This window comes from Anabas testudineus, chromosome 16 (genome assembly GCF_900324465.2).
Source record: "Anabas testudineus chromosome 16, fAnaTes1.2, whole genome shotgun sequence".
NCBI classification, from domain to species: Eukaryota; Metazoa; Chordata; class Actinopteri; order Anabantiformes; family Anabantidae; genus Anabas; species Anabas testudineus.
In genome coordinates, this window is record NC_046625.1 from 11,001,382 (window position 1) to 11,022,389 (window position 21,008).

The 21,008-nt window shown below is 41.8% G+C and overlaps 1 protein-coding gene across 4 annotated transcripts; it reads left to right on the forward strand.

The window, feature by feature from the left end:
- The first annotated feature begins 628 nt into the window (after window positions 1-628).
- Window positions 629-21,006, forward strand: shc1 (SHC (Src homology 2 domain containing) transforming protein 1). Of its 4 annotated transcripts, none has more exons than XM_026372651.1 (14): window positions 629-843; window positions 2,005-2,122; window positions 12,017-12,181; window positions 12,369-12,439; window positions 12,875-12,938; window positions 13,907-14,026; window positions 14,983-15,036; window positions 15,368-15,419; window positions 15,633-15,759; window positions 15,857-16,004; window positions 16,326-16,383; window positions 17,076-17,192; window positions 17,845-18,101; window positions 18,200-21,006. In XM_026372651.1, the coding sequence occupies exons 2-14, from the start codon at window positions 2,120-2,122 to the stop codon at window positions 18,326-18,328; spliced, it is 1,365 nt and encodes a 454-aa protein (XP_026228436.1). In that variant the 5' UTR covers window positions 629-843; window positions 2,005-2,119; the 3' UTR covers window positions 18,329-21,006. The 4 variants fall into 4 exon arrangements, with proteins under 4 accessions (XP_026228436.1, XP_026228434.1, XP_026228437.1 ...); XM_026372649.1 differs by lacking the exon at window positions 2,005-2,122 and adding an exon at window positions 5,079-5,115; XM_026372652.1 differs by lacking the exon at window positions 2,005-2,122 and having other exon boundaries at window positions 630-843.
- The last annotated feature ends 2 nt before the right edge of the window (window positions 21,007-21,008 follow it).

The window sequence follows — 21,008 nt, forward strand, 5'->3', positions numbered from 1 at the left end:
TGGAATTCATTATTTTTTTATTTATTTCTGTGCCTGACTTGCCATGACAAGTCACAGTGTCCTTCGTAAAAAAAGATGATCACACCTATGTAAATATATAGCCTGGGGACAACCAACCCAGTAACTCTGTTTAAAGTGACTGCTGACATATTTAGTGGAAAGTCAATCAAAGAGGTGCAAATATCATAAAGTGCAATAAAACACTTAATGACCACAGACATGCAACACCACCACAATGCTAATAAAAACAAAAACAAAGCAGCACAAAGCAACCACAAACCAATGACAAACATGGAGACACGCACCTTGACTACAAACAGACACACGATGTACACAAAGAACTGACCACAAAGAAGCGTCAGTGTTGAATGTGATGGGGTGGTCTGAGTCCAAGCATCACTTAAAACAGAAGAGGAAAAGTACAGTTACACATTATAAAGAAGAAGTTAAAGTGAAGTTGTTACAAGTGTTGGCGCTTGTGGTTTCATGGTAACTAACAAAATAAGAAACGTCACCCCAACGCTGTGTTTACTATGGGATTTCTGTTTTTGCGCAATGCGCAGCGACACAGGGCCAGGTGCAAGACGCAGGGCGCCATTCGGTGCCAGATGACGTTGCCACATGTTGCGGAAGTAACTTCTGTCGTGATCGTGGAGGGGGGAGGAGGAAGGAAAGGAGAGGAAAGGGAGAGGAAAAAAGAAGTTTAGACTCATTCTCGTATGAAGTTTACCAAAACTGCAAAGCTCCTGTCGGACAAAACCATCGACCATTTGCGGTGTTTGATTACATTAAGCTGAAGTTAGTCCAGCAGGAGGGGTTAACTTGGAGGAAAGGGAAGAGCTGGTAAGTTGCTCGTTAAAGTTGACCACACTCTCGGGACATGCTTTGGACTGTGCGGGTTTTTGTACATATGAAAAAGTTTGTGGAGATACTTCCCTTACTATCTTTGAGGTGACCGCTGGGAGACATTGTCGCTGCCCGTGTAGCGTGTAGTCGTCCGCTGGTGTTGTATGAAGACGACACGGTGTGGTTTAGCCTGTTGGGTTACTATAAAAATGTTGTTCGTGATCAGATTGGACGCGTTCACATCAGCTAAATGTTTGACTTGTGCTCGGCCTGGCGCTGTCAGACGATGTCAGAGGAGTGTTTTATTCAAACCTACCTCAATAGCTGCCAATTGAGCAACACTGTGGAATGTAAAAGTACTGGAGCCAGATTATTTAGGCAACAACTGGAGCAAATTGAATGGCCCCAAGCCTTTCAGCTCTTTACAGATTAGAGAATAGGTCAAAAATGCCTTGGGGTTATCTATTAGCTATACTCTCAAATTGAGTTAGATCTGAAATAATTAGCCGATTCATTCATGACTCAACATTAAGAGACAACTGTTTTGTAAAATCAGTTAACTAGGTGACACATTTTCCATTCAACAATGCCATTTTCTAACATTTTCTGATTTCATCCTCCTCAAAGTGAGGATTTTCTGCTTTATGACTCAATATGCGTGCACCCTGAGTGTCACACAAAACAAGACCTTTTAATATGTCACTTGTGAGAAATCATTATCAGCATTTACACTAAATTCTGATAATGCATAACGTGTTGTACACAAAACGATTTACCGAGCAGATAATTGGCAGATGAGTCAATAATTACTAATGAAGTATTGAAATTGGTGCAATGGTGTGATTAAAAAAAGAGTATAGAAATATTAATATTAGGGTGCAAGCTAAATCTCTTCACTTTGTAGCAGACAGTCAGAGAGATAAGCTTTTGCATCTATGCATGTGCAGATACACATGCAGAAATCACACACAATCAGACAGTGCACTTTATGCTATTTCTTCCGTTGCACCAATCAGCAAAACTAACCAGATGTGCTGAAATAGAGTCAGTGTGACAGAGTTAAAGCTCACCATGAGCAAGTGAAGGGCAGACTATTATGGGAACAGACTCAAGGGTTTGTGGGATGATTGAAGTGACTGAAAGCATGCTTCTTATCAGGGTCAGCCACACCGTTCAGTCCAGCAGCCCACTGACAAGATATTATACGGTGGAAGTTATCACAGCTGATGAAGTGGATGGGAGGAGAAGGTCCAATCAACAACTGATCCAAAAAATGGTAGATTCGTGTCAAGAGCCAGACAAACCAGACAAATGTGCACCTACACACATTCGTAAAGGATAATAACAACACAACCAGAAGGAAAGTCTGAGACACAATCTGTCAGTCAAAGGGCTGCATCCGTACCACTCTGTCACAGCATTGGCACAATCCAAAATCCACTTGATTAAAATTGGATCTGTCCAATTCTGCTCAAACTGTATCAGTCACCAGTGAAAGCTTTAGTCCTGATTGACGGCACAGCGTGGCACTTGTGATTGTTATAGCTTCACTCTGACAGGTGTATGCGCTTGTGCACATAGACCTACACTCATCCCACATAAATACACACAACCACTGCAGAAATAAGCTTTGATTCTTGTAAGCAATGAATGTTACCACCGATATTAGCTTAGTATTAGGCTTATGATGCTTTAAACTTATTGATGAAACACACTGGTGAGGTATTAAGCTGCAGCAAACACCCTGTGGCTCTTGACAGAACATAACACAGTTTTGTGTGGGTGTCTGTCCATGGGAGGATGTGCTATATCTGTCTGTCTGATATGAAGGTATTTGTGTTAGTTTGTGTCTGTTTGTGTGCGTGTGCGTGTGCGTGAGTGCATGCGCGTTTTCTGGAAACACAAGGTAGGAGTTTGTTTTTGAGGTCATAGCATGTGGTTGTCCGTCTCTACCCCTACACAATGGGACCGAGTCTCAGCTGTGTTTCCTCTGCGTTGGTCGAGTGCATCATGCTTAGTGTTAAGTGCTTTGTGTAAACCACATCTTGAGCTTGAGCTTGAGCTTGTGTGTAATTTACAAAAACTTAGTTCACACTGTACTGAACTGACGATGGTATTTTGCATTAGCTTGCCCTTATTGTTGTGTTGGCTTTGACTTACACAGTGTATCAGTAAGAATCTGCTGTGCAATCTACTTTTTGGTTGAGAAATGCTTCTGTATGTTTATCATAGATGGTCTCTCTTTATGCTAAAAGCTGAGATTGCATTTTCAGAAGTCACCTCTTTTTGCAGATCAGGGCTCCTCCACATTTGTCTAATGTGTTGAATGAGAGATTAAAGTCGTACTTCTGCCATACAAGGTCAGTCGAGGGTTGGGTTAATATCAGACCTGGAGCAGAAAGGCAGGATATTGTTGTTTTATGCTCTAGATTGTTCCCTAAACTGATTGTAGTCAACAGTAAATCTCCAAGAAGGTAACTAATGCCCAAAGCAGTGACATAACACTTTTAATGCAGAAAACATTCTATTTTAATTTAATTGAAGCAGAAAGAGTTATACAATTATTATAAAATTTAAATGGTGGAATTATTTTACAATAGGAAAAAAAAACTATTGAATGAACTATTGAATCAATTTAATTGTGACCAAGGCCTTTCCACTTTTCAACCATAATTACACATTATTCATCTTTATTTATTAACTTGAATGAAATAGTTTTCTTTGGCACAGCAGCAGGGACAAGTATTTAGTTGTGTCAATGTTCATCTGAACCTGTTAAACAAAAGCCTGGTTAATAGACAATGTAAAAAGAAACAAGGACAGGGCATCATTTCATCAATACAGCCTTACATTCAGTAGTGTGAACACTAATAATTTTTTAATTATACTATATATATTATATATAATTAACCATATATATAATTATCTGTTCTTCTCAGATACAGCAGCTTTTTATGTAATAACAAACACAATCATACTTAAGTATAAAATTGACAAAGTTTTCTCATAAATCAGGAAAATCTGATATGGGAATATGTAAACAAGGCCTAAACAAAGCAAGTCAAATGCTTTAGACTAAATTGGTGCTCAGGAAGTAGTAAAGTTTGTCTGGGAACTTGCGTAACACTGTCTAGGTAAGTAAACCATTATAGCAAGTGGGGCATTGTATGTGGGGAGAGGCACAGAGTGGCAGCAGGAAGGGAATGATGGCAGGAGATAGAGATGTGGGAGTGTGGTTAGAGGGGGTGTTAGAAGGGGGTTGGCACAACCCAAAATAGCCAGCTCACATGTTTGGTGTGCTATGAAACCGACAGAACAGCCTCCTCCTGAATGCCTGGCTAATCTAATGTTCATTCTTGACCCAAATTTTTGAGAATTTTTCTCTCTTCTTGTAAGTGAGTTCTTGCACGTCTCCTCCAGTCACATGAGCTTTGCCTTTATAAGTAAAATTCTCTCTCCACTGTTCCTCTGCACTCACCATCTTCATCATTGTCTTTGTTCTCTTCGTAATGTGAACTGATGTTAGACAGCATTTCAAGCTGGCAGCAATCCAGCAGGGAAAGGTCAGTGACTAGGCCTTCACTTATTTGTTGATCTAGTGTACGTGAGGGGGTGAGTGAGGCGGGTCAAATCAGATTACACACGTGCACGCACACAGTCGCACTCACAGATATACAGTATAAGAGCAGACAGCAGATGTGGCCCTGCAGCGTGTGCATTAGCTCCAGAGCTGTGTCTCTGTCTGTCTCTGACTGTTGTGTCTAATACATATTGACTAGCTGAGCTTCCACCAAGAGTTATTCCATCTTCTGGATGCACAGAAACAAAACACACGCGCTAAATTGCACTGGGCAAGCCGAGACACAAGCATCCTACACACACGGCCCTTTCAGTTAATTCCTTTCATTCCACAGAGTATGTTTCAACATGCACTCTGCATTATTGCCTATCTCCCATCACTATTGCACTTTCTTTCTCTCACTTTCAATTGCTTCCTTCCAGTCAGTTGTGCTTGATCTTTTCTTGTTAATGTTGTCCCTATGTGTGCTTGATCAATGGGTGATTTTTATGAAGGAGGTGCCATGACCCTCTTCACAGCTGATCCTGGGAGCAAAGCATGCTGGGAGACAAGTAGCTGCGAGGGCAGCAATGGAGGAACCTATGATTGGTTCTCTGCGTGTAAATGTGTGTATCTTGTGCTGATGCGCACTTTGGTGTTTTTTGGGTTACAGACTCACAGACTGCCTGTTTTGACCAATGGAATATATGGTAAGCCATTCAGATGATACAACCAGTTAATTAAAAACACACTGTGGTAGTCGGGTTGCTTATTCTCACCACAATTTAACATCAGTTAAAAAGATCAAAACTATTGTGTCTGATATGTAAAAACCTAGAAGTAATGGTCAATTTGGCCAATTCCTCTTCTGCAGGGTTAAAAAAGGTGGTGTAGTTAATGTGTTGCAAGTTAAGAGCTGCATGATTGCAAAAAATGGTCTAAATGAGAACAAGTTTTAGTAGCACAGAAACTTGACAGTTTACAGAAACTGTAAAGAGCATTTCTATAGGCAGTATACACAGCAAAAAAAACATGAGCATTATTCAGCAGACGGCACAATATAGCTTAACTACCAGGGATTTACTATGACTACTGATTAACTGTTTTTACTGCACATTTGGCCTTTATATTATTTAAATGGCTTCCCATATGTCTGTTTAAACGTAATATTTAAATTTAGCTTATATGCCAATACTTTACAATGTATTATTAGTTTTTTGTGTACATAACTGGAAGCTGCTGAAAGGCAGTGTGTAATCATCCATGAGTAATGACATGACTCATGCATGATACACATGACTGTCTATGCAAATTTATTGTGGTTTGAGTGAGTAAATGCTCCTTATACCGGTGGACAGTTTATTACAACTGATTATGTCTAATACAGCAGTTCATCAGTATATCCTATCTTTGTGAAAGTGAGGTGTGCCTGAACTAATGAGGTGTTGGTGCAACTCTGTGGTTGTTTTGCTGTAGACTGTTGAATCATGTTGCACAGTGTTCCTCAACTGAAAGTTCTTTCACTTATGAAGGTATAAGATAGGATTACTTTAAGGGCTGATGTAAATAACTGCATTAGCTGTAGTTGGGTGTATCTAAAACTGTGATTTTGAGTCTTTATAATATAAATTATTTACTTACTAAAATATTCAGTCAACGCTAAGCCACAGTGTGTTGTTTACCTGGTTACAGGCATGGTGAAGGCTATGGGTGGAGGGAGGTGTCTTCACAGATCACTATCTTTATCACTGTGTTGTGTACAGTGTAACACTCTAGTTCTCTGCAGTTATCTGATGTTGATCCTTCACATCCCTGAGTGCACTACTCAACTACGTGATGATGATGTAGTGGTCGAACATAGTACTGCAGGGACCCTGTGTAGGGGTGTTATTTGGGGACTCTTGTAGCACTTTGTGGATGGTTTCCCCTGCTTTCCGCAACACTACCTTCTCATCAGATACGCTTGAACGTCGGCACTCATTTCTGGGATCTCTGCTTTCTGTCTTCCTCTCTAGATTCACTAAGTTGTTATTGTGTTTGGCTGGTAATAACATGTCCTTTACTCCAATCATGTAGTATTAACACAGGAAATATTATCATAAAAATGTCATTCTTCTTCTTTCTTTTTAAATTTTCATCATGGTTATGTACCGTAACCACGTGTCACTCTGTGCAGCACACAGAGGGAGGGTAAACTCTCCTCCTCTGTCTGTCTCCATCCTCTCTCTCTCTCTCACCCCCTTTCACTTTGTTTCTCAGGTTACCAAACATGAATAAGAGAGGAGCCAACATGGACAACCCTTCCTCCTTACATATGCACATACAAACACACACACACACACACACACTTATCTACCCCCATTTCTCCCTCCCTTCTTCTCCATCTCCCTTTGGAGTGTGTGCATTAATTTGCAGGAGCGCAGCATCTTGCTGTGCATGCACATGTACACTGCTAAGTGACTGAGGCTGCAGAGAAGAGGTGGGGGGGAAGGGAAGGAAACAGGAAGGAGGTAGAATGGGAGAAAAGGAAATGGGGAGGGCAGAGGCAGCAGCCGTGAGTGAGTGTGTGTGTGTGTGTGAGTCTGTGTGTGAGAGAGAGAGACTGGGAGGAGGGGAGGACAGACAGCGTGCTCATCCCTCTAACAGACAGAGGTTGAAGTGGGCATGAGAGACAGACGTGAGGGGAGAAGAGGAGCACAATGAAGGAGTGCCATTGTCCATCCTGGCAGCACTGCCATTTCACCATCTGCTGAAAGAGAGAGAGAGACAGACAGAGGAGGAAAGAGAAGGGGAGGAAGCCAAACGGAGCAAAGGATAGAGGTAGAAGAGCTGCCGGCAGTGACTGAATTAATCGAGCGGAAGAGCTGATCAGAAGAGAAGCACGTTTTTCAGGGAGTGGACGGATGGAAAGCCAGAGAGAGGAAGGAGAGGACGAATGACCGGACAGTCTGTAGCTGTTTAAACATTAATGTGCTTCTCATGTGAATATGGAGCCCAGCTTTAGTTGAATCACCATGGACTATCAACTTTGCGCTTTTTAAACCAAAAAAGGAACTATTTTATGTTTGCCCATTCATCAAAAGAACTCTTAGGGAAATCGAATAGACTCACTTTATACACACTGAATAGAAATCTGTTTTCTTTAGTGTAAATAGACTCTCTTTGTGACTTCTGATTTTGTATTCTCTGAGCATAGGATCTACTCTTCAGGATGTTATACAATCATTATCTATGTTAGCATCTGCAAAAAAAATATTCAGGTTGTTTTTATGCAAGTTTTCTAAACACAAGTGTAGTTGTTTAAACTATTATTCACAAAGGGATTTTCGTTCTTTGTAAATATATCTGACGTACAGTTTTACATGTCCTAGTTGGAGTCAGCGCCTGCAGCTGATATGGGATGTCAACATTGATTGGGTTTTATCGCTGGTGCGACGCCGGTCAAACTTTGATCATTTCCTGAAATCTATTGATCTTACTAAGAGTCTGTAGTTTTCCTTCTGTTGGATGGAGAAAATGCTCCTTGTGATAGAGCAACTAATTGCTGCCATGTGATTTGACAAAGCAGTTATCTCTTTGTCTGAATATTTTTGCCGCTGTCGGGACTTCTCAGTATATATCCTCCGCAGGCATCTCTTTTAATGTCTGTTGCCATAGCAACGGGCAGCAGTTGCAGACAGGACAAGATGTAAAGTTTTTTTTTGTTTTTTTTTTATCTTGTATCATCTTTCAAACTGGTGCTCTATTCTATTATGTAATTGTGTGTATATATGAAGTAGCTAAGAAGCAGGGGACCTTATTAGTCGACAGTGTTCTGCTGTCTTTAGAGCTTCTTTGTTGAATTTTTTTCTTCTTCTTTGCTTGATTGTCTTCATCTACTCGTCTCAACAGTCTCTGACAATCAGGGTTGTTTCAGGTTACCCGTCTCCTCCATTCTGTGTGTTTTTCTTGTGCAAATCAGCTGAGTCCCCTCTGTAGTCATCTTGCTTTTATCAAAGGAAACTACCATGTTCATCAGTCACGCTGATGTGCCATTATCAGGAATGCCTGGATAAATTAGATTATCGTACTAGTTTCACTTATGCATATCATTGTGTGCAGCTGCTTGGCTTTGAGGCCACTAATCAATGATTATTAAGTGTGCTATGTCTGTGACAGTGTGTTCCTTTAATTGTCTGTGTGTAGGTGACTCAGGATTTCTTTTCATATAGATGATAATCTGCACTGTAGTCACCTGACCTACACTGTGTTCTGTGCAGTAAAACATCATTGCACAGGGTACTGGTTAACTCTGCCCATAGACCATTTTAGCATTCCTGTGTATGTGAACACACCAGAATTGTCCTTTCTAGTGTCTGTTTTAAGTGCTAAACCTCTCTCTCTGGACTTATTTCTGGTTTTATTAGGGGTGTTAGAAACTGTTTTGTTTGTTCTTAATGCTCTTTAATTGATGAAATGCGGGGTGTCTTTTGTGACTTTTCCAGTCATACATCTTTACAGTTTTTTGGAGATCATCCCAGCCTGTCTGGCAGTTTGTGACTGTGACTGGATTCTCCATGGTGCTTTTTGGCCAAGACCAGATGGATGACTAGCTATCTTTGCTAGACTAATCCCTCTGTGGTGCTAGACTAGTGTAGGCGATTGTTTTTTTTGTCATGCATCCAGCGCCTACTACAAGCTGGTGTGCTGTACTTCACACAGTTAAGTTCTGAAATGTTCAAGTGTGGGAAAATCTACGTTTTTGCTTGGCATCACTGAAACATTTGGTGCCATATTTACAACCTTGTGTAAGTGGTCTAAGCAAGGTGTGTGTAAACCTTGCTCTCCTCTGAGGGAATAAAGGTCAATAGATTGTAAATATGACTAGTGCCTCAACAGCACTGAGGTGTAGGCCAACCCGCTTGCTGCAGGACTGTAGGTGTGACCTTGCCTCCTGCTGAGGTCTAACAGCTGCAGACGGTTTTGTTTGTGGGTCTTTGGGTTGTGAGAGACTGTTAATGTAAACAGACTGTTGTTTGCCTTCTAGGTTGGACTATGCAGAATATGAGGGGTGATGTGGTGTCTGTACAGTAGTGCACTAGAACTGAGCGCTTACCTGCTTCATGATAAGCCCTGCCTTAGATAAGGGAGAAAACTGTTCTAGAAAATAACACTTGGCTTGTTGCTGTGTCAATGCTCTTCTCTCAGGTAACTGACCATAATCTGGGCTTATTATTTGAACTACACAGTAATAAAAATAAAAAAAAAGTGAGTGAGAGCAGCTAGGCAGTCAGCATAGCAACAGGGTGCAGTTTTAATGCAGCATTTCCATCTAGACAAGTGAGTTCTCATTCAACTCTGATGAGCCTCCTGCACCATTCAGGGAACCCTGAGTTGGGAGTTCAAACTGGACCATTCAGGTCTTATTACCATCACAACAAGCCCACCGGTAGTCGTCATCAGCCAATGACCTACATTCTCCTCTGTTACATCACCACAGTGCTACTGCAGTGTGTGTCAGTGTACCAGACACAGACAAAATCTCAGACTCAACCTACCACAATCTAATGGTGCTCCAGAAAAAAACATCGTAATCGAGGTGGCCACTTCAGAGAACACACTTGAACCAAGGCAGCCTCACTTGTTTTAGCCATATCAGGAACTTCAGTCAGGAATGGGCTCAACTCTGCTGGCCCAGTCTTAAGTACTAACTTTTTCATTGTTTTATACTGGTGTCTCAATAGGTAAACATGCCTATCCTCTAGCCATCCCTTGTCTTTTAAGTGAGATAGGCAAAAAGATAGGGCTCACCTTTAATATATTTGGCAGAGGGACTGTTAAACAGGACAGCCTGGAGAACGGGCGAGCAGACGAGGGAGGGGGTGAGGGGGAACGAGAGATCATCTGGAAGAGGAGAGAGGAAGTGGTGGCGCGAGAGAGGGCGGAGGCACTGGAGAGACAGAGGTTGGCGGAGTACATTGTGTGGAGGAAGAGGGAGGACTTCCAGGAAAGGAGAGGCGACAGAGAGAAAGGAGAAAAGAGTGCAGTGAAAGGGGAGGAGGCTGTGCCAGAAGTAATCTGGAAGAGGAGAGAAGAAGAAGAAGGAGACACAGGAAGGGAGAGAGTGAGGGCCATTCAGAGAGGACATGAGACCATTTGGCGGAAGAGAGAAAGAGAGTAAAAAGGGACCTGTTAAAAGATTTGAGAATATGATGCACTTAAAAGTGTAGGCATTAATGACACTGTGCTGCTGCCAGGAGTGGGAGACTAGCCATACATCAGTAAGCCTCCTCTCTCTTCTTTAGCAGTTCTGGGCTTCTTGAGCTCTGCAGGTGCTCGCTGTAGTATCGACCAATTGGAGTTGTGTGTGTGTCTGTGTCGCTTGCCGCCGTGTTAGTGTGCACAGCTCCCTTGCTATCCACTCGTTGGCTGCTGATAGGATTTTTATGGGCCAGTGTCAAGCAGGATAGAGCTGCCAAAGGGAGCTGCTTCACACATGCTTGTGTGTGTGCACAGTAACACACACACACACAGATAACCTAAGAGGACTTGTGGGCAGTGAATGTTCATGCTGCCTAACACACATGTAAACACGTCATGTACAAGTGCTCACCCTCCATTGCAGTAACACACATGCGAGCGGGCATTGAGAGACAATCGCTTGTGTTGGTTCTCCATGGTGCTAGCGACAGCTGGATAAGTGGCCCTCACTGTGTGGCTGTTAAGTTGGAATAAGATGCCCATGGATATTTTTTTACATTATGGCAAAGCCACCAAGATGAACACTATGTTGAGAGATAAGACCGTGTCGTCATCAGTTCCTCTTGATACTCAACAATCACTGAAGCAGATTTAAAGTGAGCTGATGGCATCATGATCAGCACTGGCGCACTAGAAACAAATCTATTTAATCTGCATTCAGCCATTAACTGGGACACCTTACTTCCTCTCTGCACCTTTTCTTGTTCTGCTTTCACTGTGGATAAAGCCATTTTTAAAGCAGTTTGGTTTTGGCTGCCTGGTAATGAGTGGAGAACAGACAAGAAGACAGATGGGTGCAGCTCTTACATTGAGCAAGACAGACAGATGGCTGTGTGTCCTTTTAGGGAGAGACTTTGAATGCTAAGACAAAGAGACTTTGATTGAATCACTACAGCCTGTGTGGACTTGCACAGATATAAGGACTGACAGTGCAGATTCATTATGGAGCTTGTCCCAAAAACCAAGTACACCCACTTTCGGAGTGAATCGCTGAGCTCAACTGATGAAACAAACTCCAATCCATCATCGTTTCCTCCTTCAAGTCCTGCCACCCCGCTCACCCCCTCCCCTGGTTTACCTTCTTCTCTCTCCTCGTCGTCTCTCACTCCCATCTTGCCCCCCTCTTCTCCCCGCCCAGCTGAGAACAGCCCCACCACCCTCTGTTCTTTCTTTCCTAGGATGGGATCCCTTCGGTTGGGTGTCTCTGCCACTCTTCTCCCAGGACTCAAGGCCTCAAACAGGCCACTGCAGCCTCAGGCGCCCGTTGAGTCCTCTGGAGACGACAGGAGCAGCTCTAGCTCCTCGCCTCCACCTCACCACCCAGTTCCCACTCTAACTGCTCCTTCTCCTCCTCCCCGACCTCCTCTGCAGGACATGAACCGGCTAGGAGGGGTGTCCAGGAGAGCGCGGGTAGAAGGAGGGCAGCTGGGAGGAGATGAGTGGACACGCCATGGCTCCTTTGTCAACAAGCCCATCCGCGGCTGGTTACACTCCGACAATGTGGTCAGCACTACTGGTGTTTCCTACACTGTACGGGTAAGTAACTGGCACACTACTACTTACCCGCATAAAAAATATATAGGTACACAACTCTTATTCCAGTCTCTGCATATGAACGCTCTTCTTTCACATTTGTTGTTCATGTTTTGTTTCAAAAGTCCAGTGGGACTGTGATGTAGGAAATGTCTCATGTTAATGCATTGACTTCCTGTTTCCTGTTCAGTACATGGGTTGCGTGGAGGTTCTGCAGTCAATGCGAGCACTGGACTTCAACACAAGAACTCAGGTCACCAGGTGAGATTTCACACTGATCATCAGCCACATAAGTAATTCAAGCTGTCTTTTGTGTATGCAAAGATGAAACATTTGAAGCGTGGTTAGAAATAAAGGCTTCATACGCTCCTATACACCCCTCCCCTCCTATCGTCTGCCCTTCTTTGCTTGCTTTTTTTCTGTGTTAGTATCTTGCTGCATCTGCTCGTGAGTGTGAGTGTACAAGACTGCAGCTCTCTCAGCCCCTAAATTAGAATCTTCTGGAATCCAAGTGGTTTCCTTCTGGTTTCCGTAGTGATGTTTGTCTCCACATGGCAAGGACAAGTACAGTTGCCAGGGACAATAAGTTCAGTTACCCACTGCCGTATCTCATTTAATCCACATAATTGAGAGTCTGGGAAGGTGTGAGGGTTAATCACATGCTATTGTAACACTTGCGTGTTTTTAATATTTTAGGGAGGCCATCTCTGTGGTGTGTGAGGCAGTACCCGGAGCCAAAGGAGCCCAGCGCAGGAGAAAGGTACATACCACATACACTAGCACACACCCTTACAGGGCATTATTTATTTATACAGCCTAAGTGGGCGGCAGTGGGAAGGGTCTTCGGGATAAGAGCTAGATTTAGCTTGATTGTCCACTCTGTGGTCAGTTGGGTATTCAGTCACACAAACACTGAGATCTTGATTTAGGCTGATTGCACACTACTGCGGTTAGCGGGATACTTGCAGGTAATTACCAATCACTCTCCGGTCTCTCTTTCCCTCCCTCTTGTCACAAGGGAGGCTGGAGAGGTGGAGTACTAGCTTGTCTGGAGCCAATATCAGGCCAAAGAATTGCTACAGATTAGCAGACAGAGATGTCTTTAAAGGCTATAGACTGTGTGTGTCTGTGCAGAGTGTTCCTGTAAAACAAAAAACATCCACCCAAACAGGCCATAAAACAGGTGGCTAAATCCAGCAGCCCACTGCTATGGCAGGGTTTGACCAAGGAATGTCTGGCCGAGCAGCAGATCAGAGAAAATACAGTTATAGGATGTAAACTAGAATAGACTAAGCTAGTCTAGTCCTTCTGATTTGGCTAGACTGAGGTTCATGTGGCAGAGCATGTGCATCCTGTCTGATGCTTCGCTTCTCACACTACACTCCAAATATTTGGGAGATCTACAAGAAAGCCATGAAAACAAGAGGAGGATTGGGATAAATGAGCTTGCACTACAGTGCTGGCATGGTCTGCTTGATTTTCTTGGCCCAGTCGATAGTATGTGAACTGTCCTGTCTACTCCCAGTTGGTCACAGTTGGTCTTGGAGACAGGATCACTTTCACAATTGCAGCTGTTCTCCCACTCCTACACACAGACACACACACACACACACACACACAGGCATTTCCATGCATGCACCCACAGGCGCAATGGAATATTGTGCCTTGTTTTAAGTGTAAAAAAAGTCATTTTCAGTGTCTGTACCTTGTTCACTGTCTTCTTTGCAGCCTACCTCTCGCTGTCTGACGTCCATCCTGGGGAAGAGCAATCTGCAGTTTGCTGGTATGACAATTAGCCTCACCATCTCAACCAGCAGCCTCAATCTGCTGGCATCCGACTGCAAACAGGTTGGTTGAAGCTAGGTGAAGCCAGGTTTCTCTTGATACCACTGTTGTGTGTGTTATTATGCTCAATAAGGTTTACAGTACTGTGAGTCTGAGATGGCATCCTGAGTAAACCTGAAGGCCTTTTTTCTTGAAGGATTTTAAGAGGTTTTAAGGATTTACAGGCTATTTACAGACTCCTGAATGCTTTATTATTAATTAATTACATTTATTATGTTTTATTTATATAAATCTTGTTAAATCCTATGGTCTGCTAGTGAGTTTCCATGTCTAACCTGAATTGACTGAACTCTAATAACCTGATTTATCTGTCCAGAGGTAAGTTTATGATTGTTTCAGAAAAAAAACTTCTTTATAAATCACAATATGACTCAGTATATTGTATTTGAGATTTAGTCATCATGTCAGTGATCTTCAAAACAATTAGGGGACAGCCAAATGGATTTAGAGCTTCTCCATTTAGTTTACCTCATTTAGTCTGGATACTGCACAAATCCTTCTTTACCATCATGCTTGCGTGCAGGATGTGCTAGCTATTAACAACATCTCCTAGATCTTTAATGAGTTCATAACTACTAAACTACAATATGTTTATAATAATAATATGTTACAATATGTACGGTATATGTTGTGTACATTAGTGCAGTGCATATGCTGTATACAACATGTAGCACAAAGAAAAGTGCACATATATCCATTCACAAATAAAGTATCAGAAATAGACCACACATTAGCAAGTGCTGATGGTGTTATTGATCCAACATGGGCGGTCCAATGGTCCATCTATTGTCCCTGTTTAGTTTTTATCTCTGCTGCACTTGATGGCACTCAGTGGAGGAAAAAGCACTTTTCTGAGTAATGATTCCACATTTGTCTTTCCATCCACATGCTTTCCTCTCACTTCCCACATACTTCATGTCACACATGCCCCCCCCCCCCCCCTATCTTTTTCTCCACAGATAATCGCCAATCATCACATGCAGTCCATCTCCTTTGCCTCTGGAGGAGACCCAGTGAGTCACCAAACCCTCTCCTTCTCTCTCAGCTCAAATCTGACTCTGGACCTTTTCCATCTTTCTTCAGCCTGCATATCCTTCCTTCCTATCCTCTGTCATTGTCTATTACTTTGAATACACTCGCTCCATTGCTGCTTCAATGGTTTCCAGACTTTCTCTTCCAAGCCAGATTTCATTATTTCCTGTTTTAACTTCTTTTATGACTTGCAGCTTTTCTTTCTTTCCTCTTCTTCTCAACTTTTGTACCCTAAACTTGACCTTTTATGTTTTTCTCATATTGATTTTTCCTATTCCCCTCCTCCCCTAACTGTCTTCCCCTGTCTGTCAGGATACGGCTGAGTACGTAGCATATGTGGCCAAAGACCCAGTCAACCAGAGAGGTGTGAGAAATTACACTTTCACTCAGACAATGTCTGCCAATATTAACACTTAACAGATCATACAATGCTGAACTTTGTTAGTGCTCTTAGTTTGACCATAAGTCTCTGTTCAAGTCATGAATATGCTCTCTACTTTCAGTGTCTTTCAATTGTGAAACATTTTAAAATTGTGCTTTAATACACACTCAGTAATTTGTACCTCCTGTCTTTCAGCATGTCATATTTTGGAGTGCTCGGAGGGTTTAGCCCAGGAAGTCATCAGCACCATTGGTCAGGCCTTTGAATTGCGTTTCAAACAGTACCTTAAGAACCCCCCAAAGTTGGTCACACCTCATGACAGGTACATTTGGATTTTATTGTGCATGTGAGCCCAAAACAAGCATATGTTTGTCCCCTACAATGTATTTATGCTTTTGTAACACATATTTCTCTGCCAGAATGGCTCCTTTTGATGGTTCTGCATGGGAGGAGGAAGATGATGAGGCTGTTCCGCCCCCTGACGTTCCTTACTATAATAATTTCCCTGGTAAACAGCCTCCACCTGGTGGATTGATTGACATGAGGACTCGGCCAGGGGCCACTCTGGTAAGAGAAGTGCACATAAACAAAGCAGGAGGATGAAATGTGTTCATACCCATGCTGTAACAGATCCAAACAGGCAGAGCTGCAGTTAAGAGATGAGGAACTCCAAAGGAATCTGCTAACTATGTGTTTCAGGCATGCTCAGTTGTGATCCCAGTAAATTAGAAGGCAACTAAAACCCTGTTGGAATTGCTCTGTTTGATGTATGCAAATTATTATTATTGACTTCACTCACACCTCACAACTTTTTCAATAAGCCAGAGAATGAATTATTTTGTCCACATATGCAGCATCACATTATTTGTCTGTTTTCTGTGTTTGCAGCCTTATGGACAGCCAGGTCAGAATGACATTCACAAACAGCCTCTGCCACCTCTACCAGGTGAGATCTGTCTCTGCATGTCTGTTTGCATCTCTGTTATTCGGTTCATTTACATGTCACCAGGTTACAGTTGGCTTTTTTGAATAAGCTGATTTCTTAATTTTCATGAAAATGATGAGCCTTGTTTGTGGTTTTAGAGATACCTGATCATCAGTGTGCCTGTTTGCATGCTCTCTCTCTCTGTCAGCTCTGTCAACATATATATTGAAAAGCAGGAAGTAGTCTTTTCTGTCTGTATATAGTTACAATATTTAAACCCGACTTCCGAAATAAGGTTAAGGTAACAGAAAAATCCATTCGGATTTTCAGTAACCAGGTTTGTTAAGTGCATGTCAACTTTTTCCCCCGATTACCCCAAAAACTTGGTTTCTTTGTGTAACCTGGTCACTTAAGTGCACTTTCACTGTGAACCTGAAAGATAAGGGTGTCATAAAATAAAATTGAGAGATTAAACAACTATTTTTCATGCATCTTTCGGATTTGTACTTAAAAGTCCTTGAGTTCAGGGCCCCAACTCAAACAAATAGTGCCAACATTGTCAGCCCTGTGATGTTAGCTGCATGGATATTTCTCCACATGATTGTCTTTGTTGTTTTGCCCTGGTCTTGGTCTTGGCTTCTTAAAATGCTATAGCGAACAGCTGATATTTGATGAGAAGTGCCAAGGTCACTAATGTCTTGATGTTGTTTTAGTGGGTGCCAAAGAAGGAGGGCGGGAACTCTTTGATGATCCTTCATATGTAAATGTGGACAAACCCCGTCCGCCAGTTGCAGCAAATGGAAATGCTCACAGAGATGCTTTTGACATGAGTGAGTGCCTTATACTAAATGTTCTTTCTATGCTTTAATGTTCATATGTTTTTGTTGGGAATGTCGTATCAGTTTTGTAAAATCAACCTAAAATAGCTGTCAAAAGAAAAGGAGTGCAAATGAGTAACAAGCTTCCTTGGAAACTAAATAAGAATTTGATACAAGACATGATTTCTTGTAAATAATGTTAAAGATGTGTGGATTGTAACCAAAATTATGTAACTTGCTGGGAACTGAAATGTTCTGTTGTTTTACTATGTGGAAGGATTAAGAGTTAATCATTGACTAAGGAGATGAGCAGAACAGTGTGTACTTTACATTCCATATGACTGGCTAATTGAAGAGTGAAGCTGCCCACAGAAGCCAGCCTTCAAGGAAGATAAGGGAATTAGAGTGCTTTTGTCCATTACAGGGGCATTTTATGTAACATGATTGGCTGGCTGTGTAAAGCTTTCACATTAAAGACAGAGTCCAGTTCAGTGTACAGCACAAATCTATTGGTACTCATGTGGTTCATTTGGACGTAGGCCAGGTTTTTCTTTTTTTGTGTTTCTCAAAACAGAAATGCAAACAGTGAGGAATATATATATAAAATATAAATTTGAGGATTTCAACATATATTACATATCTAATTAGTATTTTATTTTTTAAGAGCCATTTGATGATGCCCTGGGTGTCTCTGGGCATGGTGGCCCAAGCTCAGTGACAGCAGTGCCCCCTCTGGTGCAGCAGCTGCAATGTGAAGCTTGGTTTCATGGTAGCTTAAGTCGCAGGGAAGCGGAGAGGCTGCTGACTCGCGATGGGGACTTCCTGGTGCGAGAGTCTGGGACCACACCAGGACAGTATGTTCTCACGGGACAGCAGGGGGGTCAGCCCAAACACCTGTTGCTAGTTGACCCAGAAGGAGTGGTGAGTTGGGGGGGACACAAAAGAAAGGGAGGAACATGAATGAGGAAGGGGCATTCTTCGAGTATGTTGTTAAATCTCTTTTTGTTTTGTTTTTGTAGGTCCGTACAAAAGACCATCGGTTTGAAAGTGTGAGTCACCTGATCAGTTACCACATGGACAACAGACTCCCCATCGTATCAGCTGGAAGTGAAGTGTGTCTGCAACAGCCAGTAGAGCGTAGGGCCTGACATTACACACACCAATGAAATACTCCAAATATACACACACCTATAGCAACTCAACACAAGACAAACATACCTTCATATGCAAAATGCACACAGCAACACTACACTTAACACATTCACAGATGCACATACACATAGCAAAGAAAGCCAAAAAAGGAAAAAAAAGAAAAATACCAGTATCTCTGCGAAATCACTCACTTGCTGCTGTTGCCACATGTTCCTGTCTTTTCTGAAAGCCAAACTGTGACCTGCAGTTCCCTCTCAACCACCCACTTCACCTCCGCAACTATCAGGTGCATTTCTCCTAAGTGGAGAAGCACTGCTGCAATTGCTCAACAACTTACTGTGAACCAGGGAGGAGCCTTTTGCAAATTAAAGAACAGGGCAGAAAACAAATGCAATTTTTTTTTAAGAAAACAAAAAAAAAATTCTACGATTATGACAAAAACAAACCTGAACTTTACTAATACATGAAATTGTGTACAAAAAAGCAATGGAACTGAAGAGAAAAGAGTGAAGAAAGAAGCATCGACATCGAATGAAATTTTCTGTGATTTTAAGGATGTGTTCCTTCATTGGGGGAAATGTTTTCCTTTTCCTTTTTAAGACTGTTGCTGGAGCACATAAAGCAGGCAAATAGAGACTGAACCAGGCTTAAATAGGAACTCTCCCTCGAAGTGTTAATTGAACACTTCAGCAGCAAACCTGACTTTGAAAAAATTCTGCCTGGGGAATATTCATAAATATGTTTGCTTCTAATCTAATCAGGAGAGCCACCTTAAACCCCAGCAACTTTCCTGTCAAAGACTTTTTAACTTCGACCCTTGGTGTCATACTTGGTGATAAGGAACGCCTGTATGCAAAACTGGGACTGCTATGCCAATGCCCATCATGTGTTTTTGTTGGTTTGTTTGTTTTTAAATCTGTTATCTTTGGACCCGTGACTTATTGGACATTCTGACTTCAGGAGGATCTAAACAGCTGCATCACCCTAATCCCTCTGTAAACACAGTCCTCCATGCCAAAGAATATGAACTTGGTCACTAACAGCAGAGGAAGACAGCTATCGCTATTGGGTGCTTACATCATTGGGGGCAAATTTAGATTGAAGGCAAATGCATATTACAATGGGCCTGTTTTAGAGAGAAGAGGTGATTGTGCCAGAATACATCATCAAAACGGGGATTTTTTTAAAAGTGCATTGATGTCACCCACAAACACAGTAACAAGTACATTTTGAGAAGCATAGACCATCACTTTGATCCTCTGCTTTCACTGGGACCTTAGTACGTGTTTGCATTGACAATCTATGAGTTGTGAGTACAGGAAACTCCATGAAATGGGTGGCTAATGAAAAATGTAGTTTGAGAAAGACAGTCAAAGAGTGTCAATGAATTTCCCTCTGCAAAATTGCTGCAAAGTATGTCATGGTAATTTTTTGTGTATTGTGATGTTGCTTTACTTTTACAGTCACTTGAGAGAAAAATGTTCTTCATTCAAGAATATTGTATCAAATGAAATTCTTTGGGGTTAACAAACATAATGACATGTTTTTGGAGCACTGCGAATGATGGAAATGTTAAGCCAAATGTTGCTCCTCTGTGTGCTGTTCAGAGGATCTGGAGGGAGAATTTCACAGTATAGCTTCTCCTTTCCTCTTCCTCCTCCCTCAGTTCATGTTGTTTTTATATATATATATATATATACATATATCTTTTAATTGTGCCTTGTTTCTTCAATGCAGTCACTTCACTTCAATGCAGTCACCTTATGTACTTAATTCAAATGTAGTCAACTACAGGAGAATCTTACACAAGCCTCTCAGTTAAAAACTCTGCAAAAATGACACTCCAATAAACACACACAAGCAGATCCAGTGATGGCAATCTCCTCTGATGCACATTCTTGCATTCAGCACATAGTCACAGATACTTGATGTCACCATAGTGAGGAATATTTCCTAAACATCTGTAAATATCATTGCTTTTTGAGTGCTCAGCTTAGTATTCGATTGATCTTTTCATGGGTGTATAGTTAAAGATTAATTCGACACAGAGCAAGACACCACAGCTCTGAGGAAGCTTTAAAAGCCAGTTGAACTTGTCAAAGAGATTGATGCCAAACCTCTGAAATATAAGAGGGAATCTTTCAACCTAAATCATACAGTCATCTCGTTTAGTCCTTAAACCATGAATTGGGCTCACATGTAAACTAACATGCACACACACATACCCGAGCCATAGCTAGGTCGGTCAAGCACTCCAACTCTGCCTGTTAGTAGGTAAATAGGAATTATGAAAACCAGAGCTTGTTCTGTCATTAATGTGTGTATGTCGTGCGTGTGTGCGTGTGCGTGTGCGTGTGATATCAACCTTCTGCATCATTAGTGACTTGGTCCTGTGTTCCTGTGTCATCACTGTTCATCACAGTTGCCTTTTATTGCATGAAAATTCTTTGAAAATTTTGTTGTTGGTGGTGATGGTAATAATGTTGATGCTGTTGTACTTCTTTGTTTGTGTTTTTGAAAGCCAAAGGTTACTTTTAGATATCGATGTGTTGAGAAATGTGGACTTTTACTTCAAAAGTTTCTGTTTTAATACTTATTTTGTTTTTAGGGAAACATGTCTGTTTACACCTGTATCTGAAAAATATAGATTGCATATATAAATACATAAATCATTCA

Coding starts and splice junctions, on each gene's coding strand:
- shc1 (XM_026372648.1), top strand. CDS start 11,588: ATGGAGCTTGTCCCAAAAACCAAGTACACCCACTTTCGGAGTGAATCG. Junction 12,182..12,368: donor GTGTTTCCTACACTGTACGG/GTAAGTAACTGG, acceptor TTTCCTGTTCAG/TACATGGGTTGCGTGGAGGT. Junction 17,193..17,844: donor CAGAGATGCTTTTGACATGA/GTGAGTGCCTTA, acceptor TTATTTTTTAAG/AGCCATTTGATGATGCCCTG.